The following is a 22,037-nucleotide window of genomic DNA, read 5'->3' as shown; positions in this document are numbered from 1 at the left end:
CTAAGTCATTCTGGAAAATATTGGCCTGGAAGACTTCATCCATCTGTGCAAATACACCACAATCCAATTAAACTGGCAGACTTTGCAATTATTTGCAGATTTCCACAATCTGGCAGCAGCAAGCAGATACAGCTTGTGTTGCATAAGTGAGTTGTCGCAAGCCCATGTGCCTGTGGGCCTGACAGAGCTCCCCAAAATCCTGGAGGAGTAGTGGGTAGCGTGATGTGTCCTGCAGATGGGCATACACCAAAGGGATGGGCTTTAGTGCCAAAAGCAACCCCTAGCTGAGCTCCTGGCCCCAGAAGGGCAGCGTTAAACATTACAATTTGCTGCACCATCCTCTCCACAACTACAGTGTCACAAAGCAAATTTAAGAGGTTACCATCCTTTGCCACTTATTCTTACTTCAAATTTAAGCAAGGCCTTTAAAATTAAACTGTTAGAAAATAAATTAACTAAAATAAAAGGACTGCTACAAACTGTTGATCTTTCACCACTGATGAAAAGGGAGGTCAAATGTGGCCTTTTCTGAGGAAGGAGAGAAGGTGCTAAACTCAGTAGTAACCACAGGACTACTTCCCCAACCCATGTCAGCACAGAGTCGAGCTAATGTTTGTGATAGCAGAGGGAATGAGGGTTGGAGAAGAGGGAAGGTGAGCTGGATGATTTCTGTGGCAGTGCTCCATCAGAGTGTTTGTAGGGGATGGGATTTCCTCTGCCAGACAGATTGAGATACTCAAAGGCTCAAAAGTACTTTAAGTACTTTGAGTACTCAAAGATACTTTCAATTCAAAGAAGCAGTGTGTTTGTCCCTAACAGCTGATTTGAAGCTAATCACATTCTAAGTCCAAGCTTCAGGCTAACTTCTTAAAATCTAGGCTTAGACTCTTGTAAAAACCCACCAAAACAAAACTCAAAAAAGATCTTCATTGAAGTCACATTTTTTTCTGCCATCACTGTTTCCAGCTGCACATTTTCATCCTGGTTTCACTTCTCCCTCAGTGGAGTGGATGGTCCTCTTGGGCAAGGTTTTAGCTAAGCCTGGGAGTGTCCCAGGTTAAACTAGTAATAAAGGAGGGACAGAGTGTGGGTTTGTTTAATACTCAGTGTAGTTCCCAGGTCTGGTTCACAGCACAACCCCACCAGCAGCGGTGTTGGCAGGACCCTCAGGTCAGTAGATGGTAGGCACTGAATCTTGGCTCCAGGTGCTCAGCCATGGAAGGAATTCCCAGTCCTTGGCCTGTCCCTGCCAGCTGGTATTTCCATGCAACATGAGAAGGAAGTCCCCCCAAAGGAAATGAGACGTTTTCACAAACCGTGAGGTCGATGGATCCCCCTCCACCTCCCCCCCACAATGTGAGTGGACGGGCAAGGAGCTGAAGCAGCAATTTGAGCAAGGATCCAAGTAGGTGAGTAGTAGGAAAGGCTGAGGTGGGAAGCTCTGGTCTGAGACCTCCTGCTCTCAAGATCTGCTCTAGTCACCACCCATGGCTGCTGCAGGCTCTTCTGGAAACCATAGAATTGCAAGGAACACCCAGCTCTGCACAAGCCCCAAAACACACAGGAGGAGGGGATGAGGGAAGTGAAACCTCGTTAAATTGTGGTGCCCAGCCTGTGTGGGAAACCCATCTCAGGTGGGACCCATTTCAGCAGCCTTTCCTCTCAAGATCTGCAGCCATGAGGATGCTCAAACTCTTCCTTTCCAGAAACAAGGAATCAATACCTTCAAATAATGGCTGTGTGCTCTCCCACAGCACAGAGCTCATCTAGCACCCTAACCAACAAGTTCTCCCAGGTCATGCAGCCTGGGGTTTCCTGCTTGTCTTTTGGGGTTGTTCCAAGTTCAGGGCTTGAAACACAGGTCTTTTTAAAATTAATATAGATGTTATTAATTCTCTGTCTATTTCTTTTGTTCTGATATTTACTTATGTCTTGCAAAATGAAAATATTTCACCAGAGGAGAACTAACAGTCTCTAAGATAAACAGTTCAATAGTCTTCTCTGAATAACCATTTTAAAATGGTTCCAAGTAGCATGATGCTCTAGCCATGTGGTGTAGGCACTTATATATACAATAAGGGAGAAAATGGATGAACAAGGAGCAAAGTCAAAAGAAATAGTTCCAGAGCATTGTTCTCTACTTGGATAACACAGCTCAGGCTTTTAATCTTAAGGCTCAGATTTAAGTAAGTCTCCATTATTGCTGGTACATCCCCCTTTCTCCTTATTGCCATAGACTATCTTCTTGCCATTTCCTGCATCACTTTCTGGGAAACTGAGCTCTTCTGGCAAGAAGAAGATCTCCTGATTTGTCAGCTTTCAAGTCCATGGAGGTGAAATAGCATTGGCTCATCATTGCTGAGGTAGTTTCCAGTGGTCTGTGAAAATCACAACTATCACAGAGCACAGGGTTCGAGTCACTTCATTTTAGCTGTGTAAAATGGGATTCCTCATGTAAACTACTCATTTTCTCACTGGATGGAGCACCTGCTGCCTTATGCGAGGCAGATGCCCTGGTTCAGGAGCAGCACGGTGACCTCCCTCGGGTCACTCGGTCCATCTGCACACAACACCAATGTGATGGATGGCAGAAATGGCATTTATTGCTGAAGAATTTGACACTCCATAACCTAGGTTCACAGTATTACTCCCACCTGCTTTCCCATGCTGATCCCACCTGATCCCTAGCATCACAGCTAGGTGCTATTGGCTAATTATGGTTTATTACCATAAACTATGGAGGAGGGGGGTGACTATCTTTCCGTTACATCCCAATATCTTCCGAGCACTGGGCCCTAGCTTCCCACATTTTCCCCTCCCCCTTATGCCTAACTAAATTTGCTAGAATATAAGGTGTATTAGTCTTGAAAGTTCTAAAGTTATTTTATGTATATCTATTTCTAAACATTTTATCTAACTTACCTATATTATGAAAAGTTTTAAAAGTAGATATTATAAACTTGAGTAAAATATAAGGTACACTATACTTAACTAAAAGGCTAAAAACTTATAAAATAGACACCGCAGTTTTTCATTAACAAACATAAGGCACGCGCGGTGACCAAGTGCATTTTTAGAGCATCTGCTGTTTTTCTACAAACAGGATGTTGACCCTTTTTAGTCGGCTTTTGACAAAAGAAACAAGCCTATTTAAAACACACGGTCCAAAGATTAACACCAATAAGATCATCACAATTGGCCCGATCAGGGTAGACACCAGGGTGGTCAGCCACGGAGATTGGTCAAACCAAGATTGGAACCAGCTTTGCTGGGCTTCTCTCTCCGCCTTCCATCAGGACAGTTTGTCTCGTAGCTCAGCCATGGTGTCTCTCACTACTCTGGTGTGGTCTGCATAGAAGTAGCACTCTTCTTTCAGGGCGATACAGAGGCCTCCTTGCTGCATGAACAGAAGGTCGAGACCTCACCTGTTATGCAAAACTATTGAGAGACCGCCAGCTGTTCACCAGTCTTCACAGAAGTAATTGTGAATGCCGTTTATTTCTATCTTTAGCACACCTTTTATAGGGTTCTACAGGGTCTGCAGGCAGAGTAAGCTACTATTGGCTAACACACACAGGTTTACATTTTTTTCTCCTACACACAAGGATATTGTTTTGCTTTACTCTCTCTTCTGCATGAAGGTTTCAAGGACTTTAGCCTTTAATACCACGACTTATTTCAAAGGCCGGTTTGTGCATACAGGCCTTTACTAATATATAAAATATAGCAACAATTCCCCCTTTCTCTTTTTGCACAAACCAGGCTTTGGATAAGATATCATACAACTTAGACTGTCATCTCAATTAACATTATAAGTAAAGTCCGTCCCCCTTCTAGCACAAGAGACCTCAACCATCCGGTGATGCCCCAGCTGGCGAACCAACTTCCAATGGGGTCACTATCTTCCTTCAGGGCATGTAACCCATCCTGTAGCTGTTGTAGTTGCTTATGGATGGAAGCTGAATGATCAGTAAGATTCAGACAGCACATGCCTTCAAACTCCTCACAACCACGTCCTTGTGCTAAGAGCAAAAAGTCAATTGCAGCTCGATTTTATAATACTGCATGATGTACAGAACTCACATCAGCTGAAAGCTCACTTAACATTGTGGATGTTAAGTTCAATCCTTCCTTATTCTAGCAAGCGAGCCTTTTTAGAGTTGCTAGGCCTTAATTCATTCAGGCTTCGCTTTGACTGTTTGATGTTCTTCATTTTGCTAGCTACATTCAACAATTGATGTAAGCTTGGGTGGAACAAAGTTAGTTTCTCAAGATAACAGGGTCCTCTGTGGATTAGCAGGAATCTAATTCCATGCTCTATCTCCACAGATTAGGAATATGGAACTAGGTAATCACTTTGGTAATTGTCCTGTGAGATTGCACCACAAATAAAGGCTTTACTTTCAATGGTAGTAACGAGATCAGCTATAGGGTTGACTGCAGCTCAGTGCTACATTACTTTGATGACTTTTTGTCGGGTTCAAACATTATCCATCCACCTGAGGTATTGGTGGAACTTAACAAATCTAATTCTTCTGAGGGTTGTAACACTGAGAACTTTGGTAATTTTTGCTTGCCAACAGGCTTCAAGTTGTCTTAATGTGAAGCCAACAGTGCGACTGCACTCTTGCAACATTGCCAATCGATTCAGTTGAGTCTCGTTACTAATTAAACCTTTAAATGCTGGAGGATCCCATTCAGGGACTCCTATGAGACAGGTGAGAAAGGATCTCCAGGGGTGGCTAGGCTTAGACACATTGACCTTTGGCCAGTTCAATGTACCAGAGTGACCCATATGTTCTGTCGCCTTTGGATGTTGGTTAGCAGACAGTTGGTCAGGACTATAAACATCACAATTACCATAAGCAGTTTGTTCCATGTAAATGACATCATATTTGCAAACTCACAGCTAAAACTTTAATCGTTAAATGAACTTTCAAAGATGCTTACACTACCTTTTGAAGGGGGAATACTTATACTTTATACTAACATAACAATTACTACACAGGCTAAACTCTTTATCTTAAACTATTATCTAACCACTTTTAACACATGTGCTCTGGTATATATGTAGTCTAAGCATGAAAGCAATTTGCTGAAAGGGTAAACACACAACTACAATTTGCTTTATATACAGTTAAATGGAGTCTCTACACTTCTTAGATCTTCTACAGAATTTCTCTAACACGATTCAGTCCTGGAACGTTCACTGCTCCCGTGATGTCAGCTGGCAGTTGATCGGTGACTGAGGGCTTTGATGTTCAAGTTGTTCTTCAGATCCTTCTAAATCTTAAAACAAAGGATACCTGAAAAATTTGTAAAGACACAACATCATATTAACAACATAAAATTTCTGTTGGCAACTGTCTGTATAGTGTTCAGACACAACTGTGTCCTGACAAGTCCACTTCTGATCCATGTCTGGAGTACCAAGGCTGTGTGGTGACTTCTCTGTTCACTGGATCTCGTGTGTTCAGAGGCAGACAGTCTGGTCAGATGGACAGGTGACCTTTTTGAACCTGCCAACAAAACACAGACACTTCTCTCCTTGAAGTTAATAAATTACACTAATTAAATGCTTTTAGGGCATCCATTTCCCCCGTTTTCTTAAAAAAAATAAAATGAGATGTACTTCTGTTATAAACATCAACATCAACACTAAACCATATACACAATTAATAAGAACTTATACCGGTTAAAAATCAATTAAATCATAAACATTATTAATAACATATGTAATATAAAACTACTATTAATTACTAAAACACTGCACCAGCATCCCATAGCTAGCAAACAAAGAGAAACAAAAAAATCAGTGAAGGATTGGATAATCACCTCCGGAAATGATTCTCCAAGCCCACTTCAAAATTGATCCAGCTGTCATATTAATAAGGTCAAATTGCTGAGTCAAAAAGTGACTCAAATACTGATTTGGTACAGAAAACATCTGGATCTGTTGGCAAACATTCCATCCAGGTAAAGTCAAGGCTTGGCCAGGGCCCGGCTTTAAACTGGAAAGATGCCTCTTAACTCATTTCTAAAACAAGGTTCTCAATAGTAGCAGCTATGAGATGCTTACAGCACAGCAAACTGTTAAAATGCATTTGTACAAATCAAATGATCAGAAGCCTTAGGTACCAGACCAATTAAACCATGCAGCAGTTGGTTTAATCTGAAGCTTCTCCCATGGCAGCTGATCTTCAACAATGATACATCTTCTTAAAATTCTGGAAACACTGAAAAATAAGAAACCTATAACAAATAAAAACTGCAGAGATTGCAACAAACAATAGAACTCCCAGTGAAGTCAAGGGTGTCACAGACTGCATTCACTTCTATCCACAAGCAGGTGTTCACCAGTGTTCCATCACTGCTGTTTCAGTTGTGGCTATCTTCATCTCTCTAGGAAAATAACTATACTTTGCAATTTAAACAAGTGTCTCCAATAAAACATAAACCAATTTAAATTAAACAATATTTAAACCTAACAATAATTATTTATAACAAAAGGAAATAACAAACTTAACCTTAAAAGAATATCTAAGTTAGAAAACTTAACTTGAAAACATTCAAGCCTAAACATTATAAATCCTGACTTTTCTTAATTCTATTAACACTTAATCTATACTAAATAAAAACATAACTTAATCTTATTCTGTTACTACAAAAAAGCAACTAAAAGTTTGATATATACCTTTTAAACACAATATAACAGTAACATGGATTCACTATAGAGATTATAAAAATGTAACAAATCCATCACAATTCTATGTCATCTAGCTTTGAGAATAACCCACAATAACTGCAAATGTTACTAAAAATACTTATTCATAACAGGAATTTGCCTAGTATATGTTTAAATTGGTTAGGATTTTAAAGTGTAGTTTTTCTGGAGAAAAACCACAACAACACAGGATTTGGCAGGTTGCCATTTAGCTTTTGTAGCACTTTTCAAAAGTACTACATTTACATTTTTTCAGAAACATTAAGTCCAATTTTTAAACTAAAATCCAAAATCCAAATTGGTGTATATGCAGTTATATGTGTTTTATATAACAAAAGAACTCACATTAAAATTACCTTATTAAAATTGTGGAAAAAACAAGCAAATGGATAATATATACTTTAACTTAACTTTGTCTTGTACAGTAAAGTTCTCTTAACTAATTATTTTTTAAACCACAAATCTCTTCTGTAGATAACACTAATTGGAAGGTTTTCCTAGACGCTGTAAATCACACCATATTTTAACCTTGAGTTCTAAAACCAATTATTGCAAGGCAACTTCTGTTAAACACTTTTTCTCTTTTTTTTTTTTTTTAACTTTCCAAGAACCACAATAATTTCTCCAGTAAAACTCTAAAAAACTGCAATTGCATAAACTCATAATTACTTAAAACACAAAATTAACTCTAAAAGGGTATATAAAAACATTTTGAAAACCCAATAAATCATGACTTTTTAACAAACTGGGTATTATCCCCGGTGCTTTGTCTTAGAGAGGGAGCGGGGGGGTGAACTGCCCACCCTGCTGCTGCTGCAGCTTTGCTCTTATCTTTCTTCACATTCTCTACATACTCTCGCAGAGAGGAAAAACGGAGAGAAAGAAAAAAAAAAACCTCACAAAGTTAACTTTAACAAATGCAGTTTTTTCTCTCAGTCTCTCTTGTTGTTTGCCGATAGAGGAAAAGAGGGCACAATTTTACAGAAGCAGGCGATGTTACACGAAAAGTCTCTCACAGCCAGGTGCTAACAACAGCGATCATTGCAGCTTATCAGCATGGCCTTGGAACTTTTCTTGCGCTGCTTCTACCCCGAGGGTGCCTTTGTTCTCCGTGCCCACCTCTGTTCTCCCCCATGTCCCCCTGGTTCGGGTGGAAACCAATCTAAATTTGGCCTCTTTTCTTCCAGGGTGGTAAAGATGGAACTTAAATAAGATTGTAATGTTAAAAGCAACTCCAAAAATGAAGCAAATATTTCTGGATGTATCACATCCTGCCATAACTGAACAGATTCTGTTCGTTGTTTCAGCATTCGCTGTGGAACTTTTTTTTTTTTCTCATTATTTTCTTCTCTTTGACTCTCCCTCCCTCTCTCCATGGGCAGCATAGATAGGAGATAGCTTGCCCAGCAGTGGGAGGTAAAGGTATCTGCCACTGTGACGCAGGTAGAATTACCGGGCTCATAGCCTCAGCATATCTCGCTTTTCTGATTTTAAGGTATTAATTACAATCTGCCAAGTTCGATCGAGAGACAGTGTCCTTGCTCTTTTCCGTAATTGCCGTTTCCCATATCAGAGCTGATATATCAGTCCGTTCTTTCATTGCAAAAAGCAGTGTGGGCACTGCAAATGCCCATGACAATTAGCCCATATAATGAGCATATCCAGGTCCTTTTCCCTGGCTGCTCCACCTCGTTTAACGAGGATGCAGAGAAGCAGTTTATCTGCCGCCACAAATTCACATCCATGGCGACGGCCCGTGGCAAGGGGGAAGGTTGCGACCCTTCTACCACGCCCTTGCCTTCGGACTCCCCCAGCAACTCACCCCCGTTGATTCACGAGCCGCCTATCTGGTACCGATCCAAGGCAGCATCTATCTGCACTCAGATCCGCTCCACCAACCTCGGTCCAAGGCTCCGTCCCACCGTGCGTGGACCCACTAAAGCCCCCCTGCCCACAGGGTGTCCCGTTCAGAGCGCCAAATATTGAGAGACCGCCAGCTATTCACCAGTCTTCACAGAACTAATCGTGAACGCCGTTTATTTCTATCTTTAGCACACCTTTTATAGGGTTCTACAGGGTCTGCGGGCAGAGCAAGCTACTATTGGCTAACACACACAGTTTACATTTTTTCTCCTACATACAAGGATATTGTTTTGCTTTACTCTCTCTTCTGCATGAAGGTTTCAAGGACTTTAGCCTTTAATATCACGACTTATTTCAAAGGCTGGTTTGTGCATACAGGCCTTTACTAATATATAAAATATAGCAACACAAAACAACCTCGGAGAGTGAGGAGACTGACTTTTCTAGAAAGGATATGGATTTCTCAATTCTCTGTAGATCTTCATCTACAGTCATCTGTAGCTGAGAGAGACTCTGACTCTGGGTTACCAGGGCGGAGACACCAGTGGCCGTACTGGTCGCTCCCAAGCTGAGTGGCATTGCTATTGACAGTCCTGTTTGGACTTTGCCCGCTCAAGGTACTGGCTCACTTCTTCTCCGGAGTGGTATAGGACCCTGGGAACAATCACAACTTCCACACAAAAATCATTAGAAACTCTGAAGTTATAAACTGATAGGCATGGGGTAATTATTGCTGGGTCTGTGCCCATCAGCCACTGCAGGCTGGAGCCTTGCAGTCTAGGATTTGTTGGTGAGTGAACTCTCTGTCCCCCATCTGTCACCCGGACTGGAAACGCTAGTGCAGCTGAAGGGACCCAGCTGGCACATGCAGCTTTTTATTTCTCCCCAGTCAGTGAGAGGAGTATCCTCTCTCAGTTCTTTTTTAATGTGGAGGGGGATATTCTTGTTTATCTTTGTTGTTTCCTCCTCTAAGGAGTCAGCCTCAGACCTCCCGTCCTCGCTAGTATCTCAGTCGGAGTCGGAACTCAACTAGCTCATTATTTCCGGTTTCCCATGCCTTTTTGTTGGGCTCTGGCCCTGCCTACACCCCTTGTGGGAGGGCCATTCCCTCCCTCCTGGTTCTCCCCGCCCTTCACTCCGCCCTTCATTCCTCCCTCTGTTCCACCCTCCTCTCCCTTCCCCCTCTTGGCTCGCCCCCCTCCCCTCTCCTTCACATACCTTTCCCTCTCTCTCTGAACACCTCCCCTGCATCTTATCTCTTTCGTTTCACATTCTCTTTCTTTCTCACGTACTTTATCATTCTCATCCTCCCGACCATGTTCGCTCATCAATGCCAGTGTTTGTTCCCTATTCTCACCAAGGACATTTTCCCCTCGCTCTTTGTCTTTTTGCTCGGAGCCATCTTGGGATACATAGGGCGGTGGTTCCCCCCCAGGCTTTCTCTGCAGCACCTCTAGCTTCCTCTGTTAACTTTCTCCAAAAAACTTCTGCTCTCTGCTGTGTCTCTGTGAGCAGATCGGGATTCGGGAATTGAGGGGACGTATCACCCTCTTGTGTCCCCTTCGGTTCAGCCGAGCCGCTCTCGTCTGGGGGCTGTAATGTCTGGGTGGCCGCTCTGACCACAAATTTCGGGGTGGCCAGCAAATAAGTTTTTTGCCTCCCTCCAAGTTTCTTCAGCAAGGGTTTTAGTACATCTGTCCCACACCTTAGGGTGGATAATCTTTACTAGTTGATTTATGACCCCAATATACAAAAGCCTTGAAATAGCAAGAGTAAAAGCCTTAGGTTTACAATCTATACTACATTGTTTATGTAATTGCAATACAACCTTTATCAGCGCTTCTATCTTTCTTGTGGGCCCAGGAATGTCTCTCCCGCCAGGACTGGTCCAGCCGTCCTGACCACCGCTCCCGTTTCCCAGACGATCCCTGCTCTCCGGATTTGGATCCTGCTTTTCAAATTTGAATCCCGGGTTTTCGGCACCACTTTGCTGCCTTATGCGAGGCAGATGCCCTGGTTCAGGAGCAGCACGGTGACCCTCCTCAGGTCACTTGGTCCATCTGCACACAACATCAGTGTGATGGATGGCAGAAATGGCATTTATTGCTGAAGAATTTGACACTTTATAACCTAGGTTCACAGTATTACTCCCATCTGCTTTCATCACAGCTAGGTGCTATTGGCTAATTACGTGGATCATTACCATAAACTATGGAGGAGGGGGGGTGACTGTCTTTCCGTTACATCCCGATATCTTCCGACATCCAGGCCCTAGCTTCCCACAAGCACCATCAAAAGATAAGTCATCCCTCTTCTCTGGGACACCTGCTAGGATTGGTGAATCACCCTCTGGATGTGACCATGTCTGTCCATGGGCTTCAGAGAATACCTGCACATCAAGTCTAGACTGGATGTGAACTTCTTGTCAGCCAAATTTAAACAGGTCTTGCCCATAGCGCTGGCATCTCCCTGAGGTTTCCAATTGCAGCAGCATTGTAACAGATGCTGAGAATACATTAAATGCTTTCCTAATGTCACATTCCCATGTCTGCAATCATGGTAATTTCCTCAGTGGAGTTTCGCAATTGCAAACAAGCAGGAAGCCATCTGCAAAGGAATCTGTCTATTAAGATGTGGCCCCTACTCTGGAATTACTTGGAAAGCCCCAGCACATTTCTTGGGCTAAAGATAAACTTTTTTTAAAAAACAGTTAAAAAAAAAAAAAGCCACACTCCTGCAGCAGTATGGAAAGTATCCAGAATATACTCCAGTGATCCAAGGAATAGACTGACTTTTGCTCCAGGACTGTGCTAATTAAATGCTGCTAACTACATCTGAATAGAATTAAGTCTAATTTAAGGCCCTTTCTGAGCTCCAGGGCAATGGAGGCTTGTCCTAAAAAAAGAAATTACTGACTGCTGACAACAGGTGTCAGCAACAGGAGAAGCTAAACCAGGGCTGAATGTGAATTAGCTGCAAGTGTAGACAAGGACAAACTAAGTTCAGCAGTGCTGCTGCAGCCACGATGAGACCTGACTGGAAGCAGGGATAAACCTGGGGAGTAGAGCAGGTATGAACCAGAGCAGTCAACGGTGCAGCTGCCCTCGTCAGTGTGCACAATAATCAGTGCAGATCTAATTTTCTGTGGCATAGATAAGGTTTGTTCTAGCACCATACAAGCCAAAAGCACCCTAGGTTCCCACAGGAATTCTTGGGTGGCAGCCAAGGGGAATGTTTTGCAACGAGTACTGCCCTCCTCTCCTCTTACTTCTTCCCCCTGCTCTGCAGTCCACAGGAATTCCCCAAGGAGGGATCAGGTGTTTTACTTCTCTTTTCCATGTGTATCCATATTAAATCGAGCAGGAAGGGTGCTACAAAGGCTTTGGACAAACCAGGGTAGAAGAGCATGACTGGCCTCACCAATCCTTTGCTGGAAGCTCTTCCACTGCCATTTCCTGCTGGCTCCTACACTGTCTTTCTTGTTATGTTTATTTAGCAACATCTCGTGTCTCTTCTTCTCCCCCCTTGCTCTTTTGCTTTAAAGTATACATTTAGGATGGAGGGGGGGTGTTTCCATGCCCTTGCTCTGTAATTTATCCCATATGTATGTATTACTCTTCCCATAAAAAGCTTTTGCCCAACTCTGTCTTTGTTTTTCATGTTTTGGCTATATGTATGTATGTATGTATTTATTTATTTATTTATTTATTTTCTGTCATGCTCTTTTTCTCCACTGCTTTCAAACCCAGGCCTGTTTAACCCTTCCAGCCTTCCTGACCTCCACAAGCAGAAACATCAGTTCTCTCTCATAATGTCATTCCCTCTCCATCAAGGAAGCAAGAAAAACAGGTTTGTGGTTGGTATTTGTTAACAGAACAAAAACAGCAGGTTAAAATTCCTCTGGGTTTGTTTTTGATTTGGTAAAAAGAAGGGCAGGACTGAGAGCTGAGGACACACACCCAGGCTCCCACCCGAGCTGAGTGGGACAGCTGCTCTTCCACAGGTATGGGGCGGAAAAAGGCAGAAAATCCAGACTCAGTGAAAGAAAGGGCAGTTTCATCCATTTCAATAGAGTCACACCCACCCCAAATTAATACCCCTGTTTTAATTTACCTTCATACCTGCTGTTAGAGTTATTTATCTTGCAAGTCACATTACAAAATGAAAGTTTTGCCATGGGTTAAGGGTGTTGGACCAAGCTCACAGGCTTTCCCCATTTGTAATTATTCAGCACTTTCACATAGATTTTCTGCAAAGAAAGAAAAGACAATTTCTGCTCCTGATTTATGACAAGGCTGTATAGTGGATCCACACTTGTGCCCAGAATAAAAGCCTTTCATACTGTCCCAAGAAAAACAATTGTATATATGCCCAGCTTTCCACTGCAGCAAAGCAGACTTATTGTGTTAAAAGGATGTGTGGGCTTAATACTGCCTTCCGAAAGTTTAATAAAGCAAATGAGAATTTGCTGGAGTGGGCAGGAGCTTGGACAGACATTGGTGTCATTGTAGAGCTGCTGCAGTCATTTTTTGGACATCCCACCTCAGGAAGGCTTAACTACTAGACCTTTTCCATCTTCACCTTTAGGAGTTGGGGGTATCTAAGTAAGGAGCATCAGAAAGATTTGCTGGGGGAACTAGGCTGTAGCTACAAGACCACTAGATTCTCCTGCTTTCCAGTAGGATATGCCAGGATATGCAGATGAAAAGCCCTCATTTGGAAAGGATGAATCTGAGTCTAATAGCAGAAAACTTTTCTAAGGGAAGATGAGCCACTTGGACCTGAGAGATCACCTTCCATGCCATGTTTTACTCTATGTTGATTTTTTTGTTGGTTTTGTAGATTTTTTTTTGGAAAAAAAACCAGTAGCACCTCAGATAAATTTGGGTGATTATCAGAGGGAATTCCACTGGAATCGTGTACCTTTGGGAACTGGGATCATACATCTGATGAAAAAAACTGCTCACCCTTGTTTATTCTGACCTGTCACCTTTACAGCTCTTTGCTTCATGCTGCAAGAGGCAGTGGCCAATCACCCCAGCAAAAACATTCATGATTTTATTGGCATTTATCAAAGATGTCCTCAATCAATCCTCTCCAGGCTGAAGAATTAGGGAAGGTACAAAGAACAAGCTCAATTGCATAATGACAAGCAATCCCATACTTTAGATCACATTTGTCATCCTTCTCTGAATGTTTTCCATTTCCACATGCCTTTTCCAAGCTGAGTAGAGCAGAACTGCTCGTGGATGTGGGCATACCACAGATTTGTACAGGGGCAGGGTAAACATATCTGATTTCTAATGAGATTTCATTTCTAAAATGAGTCAAGGTCTTTGACCCCTGCTGACCCCTGTTCCTGTATTACAGCCCACAACTGTTTCTCTGTGACAGTGGTGAGCGCTTAGCTCATTGTTTTCCATGGGAGGCTTTTTCCCATATGCATCACTCTGTGTTTATGCACAGTGACACGAATAATGTATCCATGCTGCCCGTTCCCACTGAGCTGCTCTTCAGCTCATTCATACGCTGTTCAGAGCCCAGTGCTCCTGCACAGCTCCCTCTCCTTCTGGCCACAGAGCACAGAGAGAGCTGCAGCCTCAGGGGCTGGCTTTCATCCAGGTACTAAGCCAGAGGCAAGGAGGCCCAACACAGGGGTTACAGCGGGGATAACTATCAGGCACAGACAAAACCTCGGGTTCACTCTCCTCCTTACCTGACACTTTACACACATCCCTGCTCCTCACAGCCCAGCCAGAATGAACCACTTCTGACCAGAGCCACTTCTGACCAAAGCCTGTAATGGCAACTGTCTGCTCCTGGACTTTTCTCTCTGACAGATGCTCTCAGAAACAAATGGCCATGGCTACAAACCTTGTATTTCCACCTTTATTCTATTTCTCCACCTACTCGAGTCACCAATTTATTTAAATGATTCTTATTACGCACTAGTGATTTTTCTTGCAATGTGTACCTCTTGTTTTCTCTTAGGGTTGAATGGAAGATCCACAAAAAATCAGGTTCCTGGTAGGGTCCTACAACCCCTGTTGAGCAGCAGTTAGCTGCTGCTGTATCTTTAAGCACATACACAGCCCCAGGACCAGTGCCTCCACTGGAAAGAGGGAGCTGTTTTTCCTTCCCCTGCTCTGGAGTGTTGGGGCTGGGGGATATCTCTGGCCATGATTAGATAGTCAGGCTTGTATAGAGAAACCAGAATTACCAGACACATGGCAAATCCAGTAAATTTAAAAAGATTTTTCATGGCTAGACATGCCAAAAAGAGATGCTAAGATAGGACATGAAGTATTTGGGGGTGTTTTTAATTTGTGTCATAAACACATGCTTTATTTGTGTGTAGAGTGACTACTCAGTTAATTTTACAGTGCACATAAATATGTACTACTTGGTACAAGATCCATTTTTCTGTGAATGTAAAACATAACTAATGAAAGAAAGCCCATATATTGTAAGATATTTCATCTGTATCGTTTTAAAAGCAAAGCTGATAAAAGCCAAACAGAACACAAACCTGTATTAAATTAAATCACCCCCATCAATCTCTCCCCCTGTACTCATGAAGTCATAAAGTGATTTGTTGGGGAAATGTAAACTTGGAAAATCAGTTTACTGATAAACTACAGGGTAAAAAAAAATTAAAAATTAAAAAAAAAAAAAAGCAGTGGCAAAGAGCAATAGCACCTTTTAAAAGTTATTACGATACCAAATGCAAGGCCAGGGTAGAAATGTGTGTTGGTTAAATTATCATGCAGATGTCAAAATATTTCAGACCATGTCAGCAAGGAAGCAGAAGAGTTCAGAACTAAGTTCCCAGGGAGGGCACACAAACAATGATTCAAAAAGGAAGTTTGGGAAATGTGGGGAAATGCTCAGTAATTACTTTTTCATTTGTTTTGCTTCATTCAAAACAATACAACAAGGGAACATGACACACAAAAATTAGAGCAAAAAGTAATTAGCTTAGTCCAGACTACATTCATTATTTATGAACACCTACTACCTATGCAAAATAAAACCAACAGATTCCATGCAGACACATGAGATTTTTCTGGTGAAATACAGGAAGATGCACCTTTAAAACTATGAACAAAGGGGAGAGGAAATAATGGGGATTTTTAAGCAGTAGCCTGACTCACATTAAAATCAAGGAGTTTTGACTTCAAAGGGAGATAGATGGAGAGCAGTAGATTAGAAGGAGCTGCAGGCCAAGGTTCTTCTCCAGCCTCTCTGAATAAATTCCTCCAGCCCAAGGCCTACATTTCTTTATATAAAGCAAGTGTTTTGGCATTAAAGAAGGAGTAGAGCCCTACAGAAGTTGTCCCAGGTAGTAGGTGTCAATCCAAACTGTGAGGAGCAGGAAAGAAAAAAATAGGAGGAAAATGAAGACCACCAAGACAAAATTTTCCATCATAAAGGTGGGGGCAAGCAGCCACCCTCCACATCAGGAACTTTATGGCTGGGTGCACAGGTGCCATTATAAAACCAGAGGTTCTGTGGAAGTGATAGCTCAAAGTGTGAAAAAAGGGATTTTATGAAACAGAGGAGAGAGGTTACAAGGAGCAGTGCAGTCTGTATTCCTGAAGCAGGAATTGGCCCAGTCAACTCTTCCCTCCTGTGGGGCTGAGGGTCAGACCAGTAGCAAACTGCAAACCAGTCTTAGGACAGAGCTCTTGGAAGAAATGCTCTTGGAACAGTGCAGGTTAAAAGTTGATAGTAGTTGTCTTGCTTCACCCAAGCCAGGGAACCAAATGAAAATACCTTTTCTAGTTTATTTTCCACCTCCCTCCTCATTTCTCCACAAATAGTAGCAGGAGGATCTTGCCACTCACATTTGCACTGTCCTTAGGAATGTGTGTGCCTATTTTAGGACAATTTGGAAGCCCTTGGGAACATTCCTAATTAGTAAACATACTTTCTATTTTCTTTTCCAGTATTCCCTGTGGTATTCCATCATCTTCCTTTGCCAGCCATTGTGTACATTCATGATCCAACAGCAAGGCAATCCCTGGAACTCTGGGAATCCTAACATGGCATTACCATTCAAGGGGGGAATTATTCTTCAAAACTGAAAAGCAAGAGCCTCTACAGTCAGCTCTAGGCCTTCTGTTCCAGTCCAGCTGTTTTGCCTGGAAGGCAGAAATAAGAGAACTTCAATAGATTCTGCCCTGAAAACTCTCCAGTCTGTTGTCTGTACAGGGGACAAGGAGGAACAAGTTCACATGAGTCTCTTGCTGTTTACTAAAAATACTGCCAACATGACACTTCTGATATTTTTGTTTGCAGTACTGGTTAAGAAAGAAGAAGTACAGATGAGTGAGGAGATATAAAAAGACTTTGTTTTTCTTCCCTTTTGTGACATATTGTGTAACTACAACCCTGGAGAGAGCTGCCAGTGAGAAGCATCAGGGTCAGCTGTGCTTTGCTTGGGTGGGTATCCAGGGAGAAAGCAATGCTGCTTACCTCAATATCCCTCCCACATGCCATCCTCTCTGAGTAGGATGAAGTTATAATTTAGTTTTCTTGTCCATGGATTGTCACCCTACCTAGTCAGTTAACAAATTACACTCACTCAGTAGTCTCTTGTTAGATTGCAAAACTGTTTTGCCCACTATGATCTCGTGCTGAATGTAAATTTAAAAGATAGGGCTTCACTGCACAAGTAGCTCAGGTGATCTGATTTAGTTTTGCTCAAGAGTTAAAGTTACACTTTCCCCCCCAAAAGGTTTTATCCTTTTGAGATATTCAAACCCAACGGGATGAGGCCCTGCACAACCTCCTTGAGCTGACCCTGCTCTGATGTTATCATCTGCTGGGACCAGACAATCTCCTACTATAAGCAAAGAGCAGGTTCAGGAGCACCTGATGAAATTGGACAGGCACTATGGGACCTGATGACATGCATCCCAGGGTCCCCAGGGAGCTGGCTGATATTGGATCTAAGTCACTCTCCATCACATTTGAAAAGGTGTGGCAGTCAGGCAAAGTCCCTGATGAATGAAGTTCTTCCCCCATGGGCTGGTGGGCCACTGAAGAGGCTCCCCAGGGAATGGTCACAGAATCAAGCCTGTCTCAGTTCAACAAATGCTTGGACAATGTTCTCAGGCACAGGGTGGGATTGTTGGTGTGTCCTGTGCAGAGCCAGGACTCAATGATCCCTGTGGGTCCATTCCAACTTGACATATTCTGTTGATTCTACAAATAGAAAAAGGGAAACATCACTCCTATTTTCAGAAATGGCAGAAAGGAAGACGTGGGGAACTACAGAGCCTTGCCCGTGTGCCTGGGAAGGTCATGGAGCAGAACCACGGTAAGGGCAAACTGTGCCTGACCAGGCTGGTGGCCCTCTGTGAGTGGGTGACTGCACTGCTCAACAAGACAAGTCCAGCTGGTGTCATCTAAGGAGACTTCTGCTTAGGCCTAGAGCCTACTAAGGCCTGTGACACAGTCCCACATGACATCCTGGATCTCCCAACTGGAGAGACATGGATTTGAAGGGTGGACCATTCAGTGGATAAGGAATTTGCTGGATGGACAAGGCCAGAGAGCTGTGGTCAAGAGCTCCATGTCCAGGTGGATGCTGGTGGCAAGTGGTGCCTCTCAGGGCTCTCGCTCAAGCCCAGTGCTCTTCAATATTTCTATCAATGACACACACAGTGCAAGTGCACCCTCAGCTTCTAACTGGGACTTCTTCTTCTCTCCTCAAACATGGAATCAAAAATTACTCCAACAACCAACAATTACAACAATTGCAACAAAAAATATCCCAAAATCTTAACACCAAAGAGACTTACTGAAGGGGTTTGAGTAATGTCCAGTAGGTCATTTGGAATTCATACAAGAAAGCTGTTAAACTCTGTGATGCACTCAGGGTTTGTGTGGATTTTAGGCCTTTCTAATGATGTTGTCAGGATAAATATGCTGTGCCACCCACACATCTCTGCTATATTTATCCTGAAAACACTCCTGTGAGGAAGGGCAGTCCTGTTTACCCATTAACTCATGGGGAACAGAAACTCAGATGTCTAAGTGACTTGTCCCGGATCACACAGTGATTCTCCAGATCCAACGCTCTTGTAACTATGCCTTCCTTCCTCTTGCCTACACAAGGGATTTGTGCCTCTCCTGTCCACTGCAGCTCCATGAGGGCAACATTGGAAGGCAGACAAGCAGAGAGGCCCCTGTCATGTAACCCTTCAAGCAACAGGACCTCAGTCACTCTGCCAATGGAAATTTGCAGTATGGATACTGAACAACCAGTTCATACTGAACTGTATACCAGCCCTCTCATTCAGGTTTTAGTCTCCTGCTCTACAACAAGGAGGTGATAACAGGGGCAAAGTACAGTGCTGTGTGTGACTGCGGCACTAACCAGGGTAAGGCCTGAACAGAGATGACTGGTCTGAGAACTTGTGCCTTGCCAAAAGGTTCTTCTGGGATTTGCATTTATTAATATTATTGGGATTTCTATTCCCAAGGGATCCACAGTCACCTCGGAGGATCATGAAATAGGAGATATAAGGCAAGTGCCATGCAAGGGATTTCTGGAGGAAGCATCAGTGGGCCAAATGGGTGCTCAGAAATGGATGGTCAGTCCCTTGGTTAAGCCTCTACTCTCCATGAGGCCAGGATCTGTCTGTGGGAGACTGCCTTTCATGCTGGAAGCTGCACACTGCATAAGCAGGACTCTGGAATCTCCTTTTGGACAAACTGGTGCTTCAGCAGCCCCACAACATCCTCTAACCCGGCCCTGAGCAGTTTGGTCCCATGGCTTGCCCTACTTTGGCACCTCACTGCGGGGGAGAGAGGGAGAAAAGAATATTGGCAGTGAATTAAGGGCAGGGAGTTCTCCATCAGCTGAGTCCAGTAATTTGAAGGTGGCTCACTCCACTTTGGAAACTCTCAGGCATCACCACTGAAGTGGTCCACCATTGGGAAAGGAGTTGAGGAAGGCAAGGAAAGCTCAGTGGAGGAATTGAATGAGTTGCCATACACATGGCCCGAAGGTCTGAGTGCCCAGGGGAGCTCTCAAGGCTTTCTGTACGTCAGGTGGAGGCACAGCATCATCAGTGTATCTGTGATCCTTCTGTGATTCCCAAGGCCACAGATGTGCTCATGGAAACTGAGCTTCAGTCAGCTCCTAATGCAGATTGTTCTCAATACAGGACAGAGAAGGGATGGGTCAGCAAAGGAGGACTTTTTTCAACAACAGAAAAATTTGTAGTTTGACAGGCTTGTAGTAAACAAATTATCAGGAAGGTCATGGCTCAGATCCTGAAACTTTATAGCAGCAGCTACTAAAGAGTAATGGTGGGGATTCCCCGAGTATGCTGAACTGGAGCTATAATTAGACCATTTAGATATTATCTTCCTAACACAAAATTGCTCAGCTCGACAATGCCCACTGCTTCTGCTGATTTTGGAAGTTTCCCCATGTATTTATTTACACTAAAGGAAAGATCTGAACTCTCTTTTCTTTGCTGCAGCAAAAATCCCCTTTATGTCAGGGGTTCCCTACCCCAAGTACCCCAAGTATCCAGACACTGGGAATGAGAAAATATCCAATTATTTACAGTGTTCTCCTCTTACTTTCCCCCTCTGCTTCTATCCCTTTTGAGTGATGAGCTGTAAACAATACAACACACTTTACAAATTGTGTGTGCAGAGGATGAGTAATTGTTTTGAAAATAAGAAATACTACGTAACCACTCCCTTCATGTCTACCAAGAATTGCCTTCAACTCCCAAACAAGCTGCCAATTACTGCATTTACACATAGCGGATGGACCAGACCTTCCTCCAAGCTGCTTTGCCATCCCAATCTCAGTGAAACTAGGTCAATCTCTTTCAGGACAGTTCTGAAAAAACTCATGCATGTAACAGCCTGAACTCACTTCCAAGCAAAATTTGGTTTGTTTGGCATTTAGGCATCATTCTGTCAGCTACACTCCCAGCCTGTTATTCCATCTGCCAGCAGAGAAAAAATAGATGTCCATTTTGATCTGATTTTCATACTAATGAGAATTATTGGACCCAGGAGCTTCAATATCATTGCCTTGTAAAGTAAAAACATCAAAATTATTTAAAGTGGCTGTTAATTAACACCTTGCATCCCCTCTAATCTCATCATGAAAGTAACATGAAAGGAGACTACCCCACCTCTCTGGATAGAAATGCAAGCTGAAGTCACACAGATTGCTTCAGGCCATTCTCACCTAACTTGCAGCCCTGTTCCACTGCAGGCAGCAGAGTCTGTATCTTCTTAGCAAATTCACACCTTCCACAGTTGGGAAAATATAAGGGAAGAAAGAGATACCTTGTTTGAGAGCTGATGACAAGAGAATTTGAATTCTTTTATTTTGCTGTTGTCAAAAACAGGTTTGCAGATGCTTACTCTACAGGGTAAATCTTGAGTTCATTGCAGGATGAGAAGCCTAAAATTAGCTTTTTCCTACATCATTCTTACTCTTGTTGAAAGTGTAATTTTTTACTTTTGCAGGACAGAGGCAACCTAGGGTGACAAAGCCAGGAAGGGAAGAGCATGGTTACTTAAAATAGTTGTAACAAAAGATGAGGATATTCCTACCGTGGAACAATTCCTGGGTGAATCACTTATGAAGGAGTTGAGATTTCAGGTCTCTCTGACAGACATTTGCAGTGGAGCTTTAAAAAGATGAGTATGACCAGCTGGGCAGAGAAGGAACCTGTGGCTGCTGCTTTGAGGAAGTATTATTTTGAGCTTTCCTCTGTAGTAAGAGACAAAAAAAAAACCAAACCACCCAGAGAGAAGTGGGCTCTCTCTTGACTCTCCCATGGCCTGGCCAGAGCAGCTTATGGCTATAGCATCACTCTCTGCCTGTTCTTTTAGTTGTCCCTGAAACTGCAGGGGAAGTTTCTCCTCATTTGACATCTTCTGCCCCCTAAAAAGGTGTCTGCCAAGGTGTCTGCAGGAGTGGACATGGCTTACACCTTACCTCTGGAGGGCAGGAGTAATTTTAAACCTTTCTTCTGATTTTATTTAGTCATCTGAGGAGTCCAGCTGGATGTACAGCAATGGTACTGTTAAGAATAATTAAAGATTGTTAGCCATGTTACAGTTACTGTTTGTAAACCTCTTACCTTGTACCCCTGTCCCAAATTGCTTTACCCTGTGTTTCTTGTTCTGTGTTCAGCCAGGCCCTGCCCCATACTGCTCCTAGACTCCCACATGGCAACACTGTACCCCTGCCCCAAGTTGCTGTACCTTGTTCAGCTGGGCCCTGAGGAGAAGGATGACATAAGGATTTTTATGTAAACGAGAGAAACCAAAGACTCATGGGACACATACAGACTGATAAAAACCGCGAGACAACGAGCCACACAAAAAGGAAGGAATAAAAACAGTATCATTGAACGAGGAAGACCCAGAGGAGTCCCCTGACTTCCCTCCAGAGGCC

The 22,037-nt window shown here is 43.0% G+C and overlaps 1 protein-coding gene across 1 annotated transcript in view; it reads right to left on the bottom strand.

Annotated features, from left to right (window-relative positions):
- Positions 1-2,578: 2,578 nt before the first annotated feature.
- The window catches only part of CREBL2 (cAMP responsive element binding protein like 2), a 130,132-nt gene continuing 110,673 nt past the window's right edge, over positions 2,579-22,037 (bottom strand). The window contains exon 5 of the mRNA XM_088055499.1: positions 2,579-5,306. Coding sequence (XP_087911625.1) covers positions 5,274-5,306 — 33 coding nt within the window. The 3' untranslated portion in view covers positions 2,579-5,273. The remainder of the gene's footprint in view (positions 5,307-22,037) is intronic.

Source organism: Pseudopodoces humilis, chromosome 5 (assembly GCF_049639895.1).
Source record: "Pseudopodoces humilis isolate 2021_Gansu_Grassland_sample_001 chromosome 5, ASM4963989v1, whole genome shotgun sequence".
NCBI classification, from domain to species: Eukaryota; Metazoa; Chordata; class Aves; order Passeriformes; family Paridae; genus Pseudopodoces; species Pseudopodoces humilis.
This window is presented reverse-complemented; position numbering and strand designations above follow the sequence as displayed.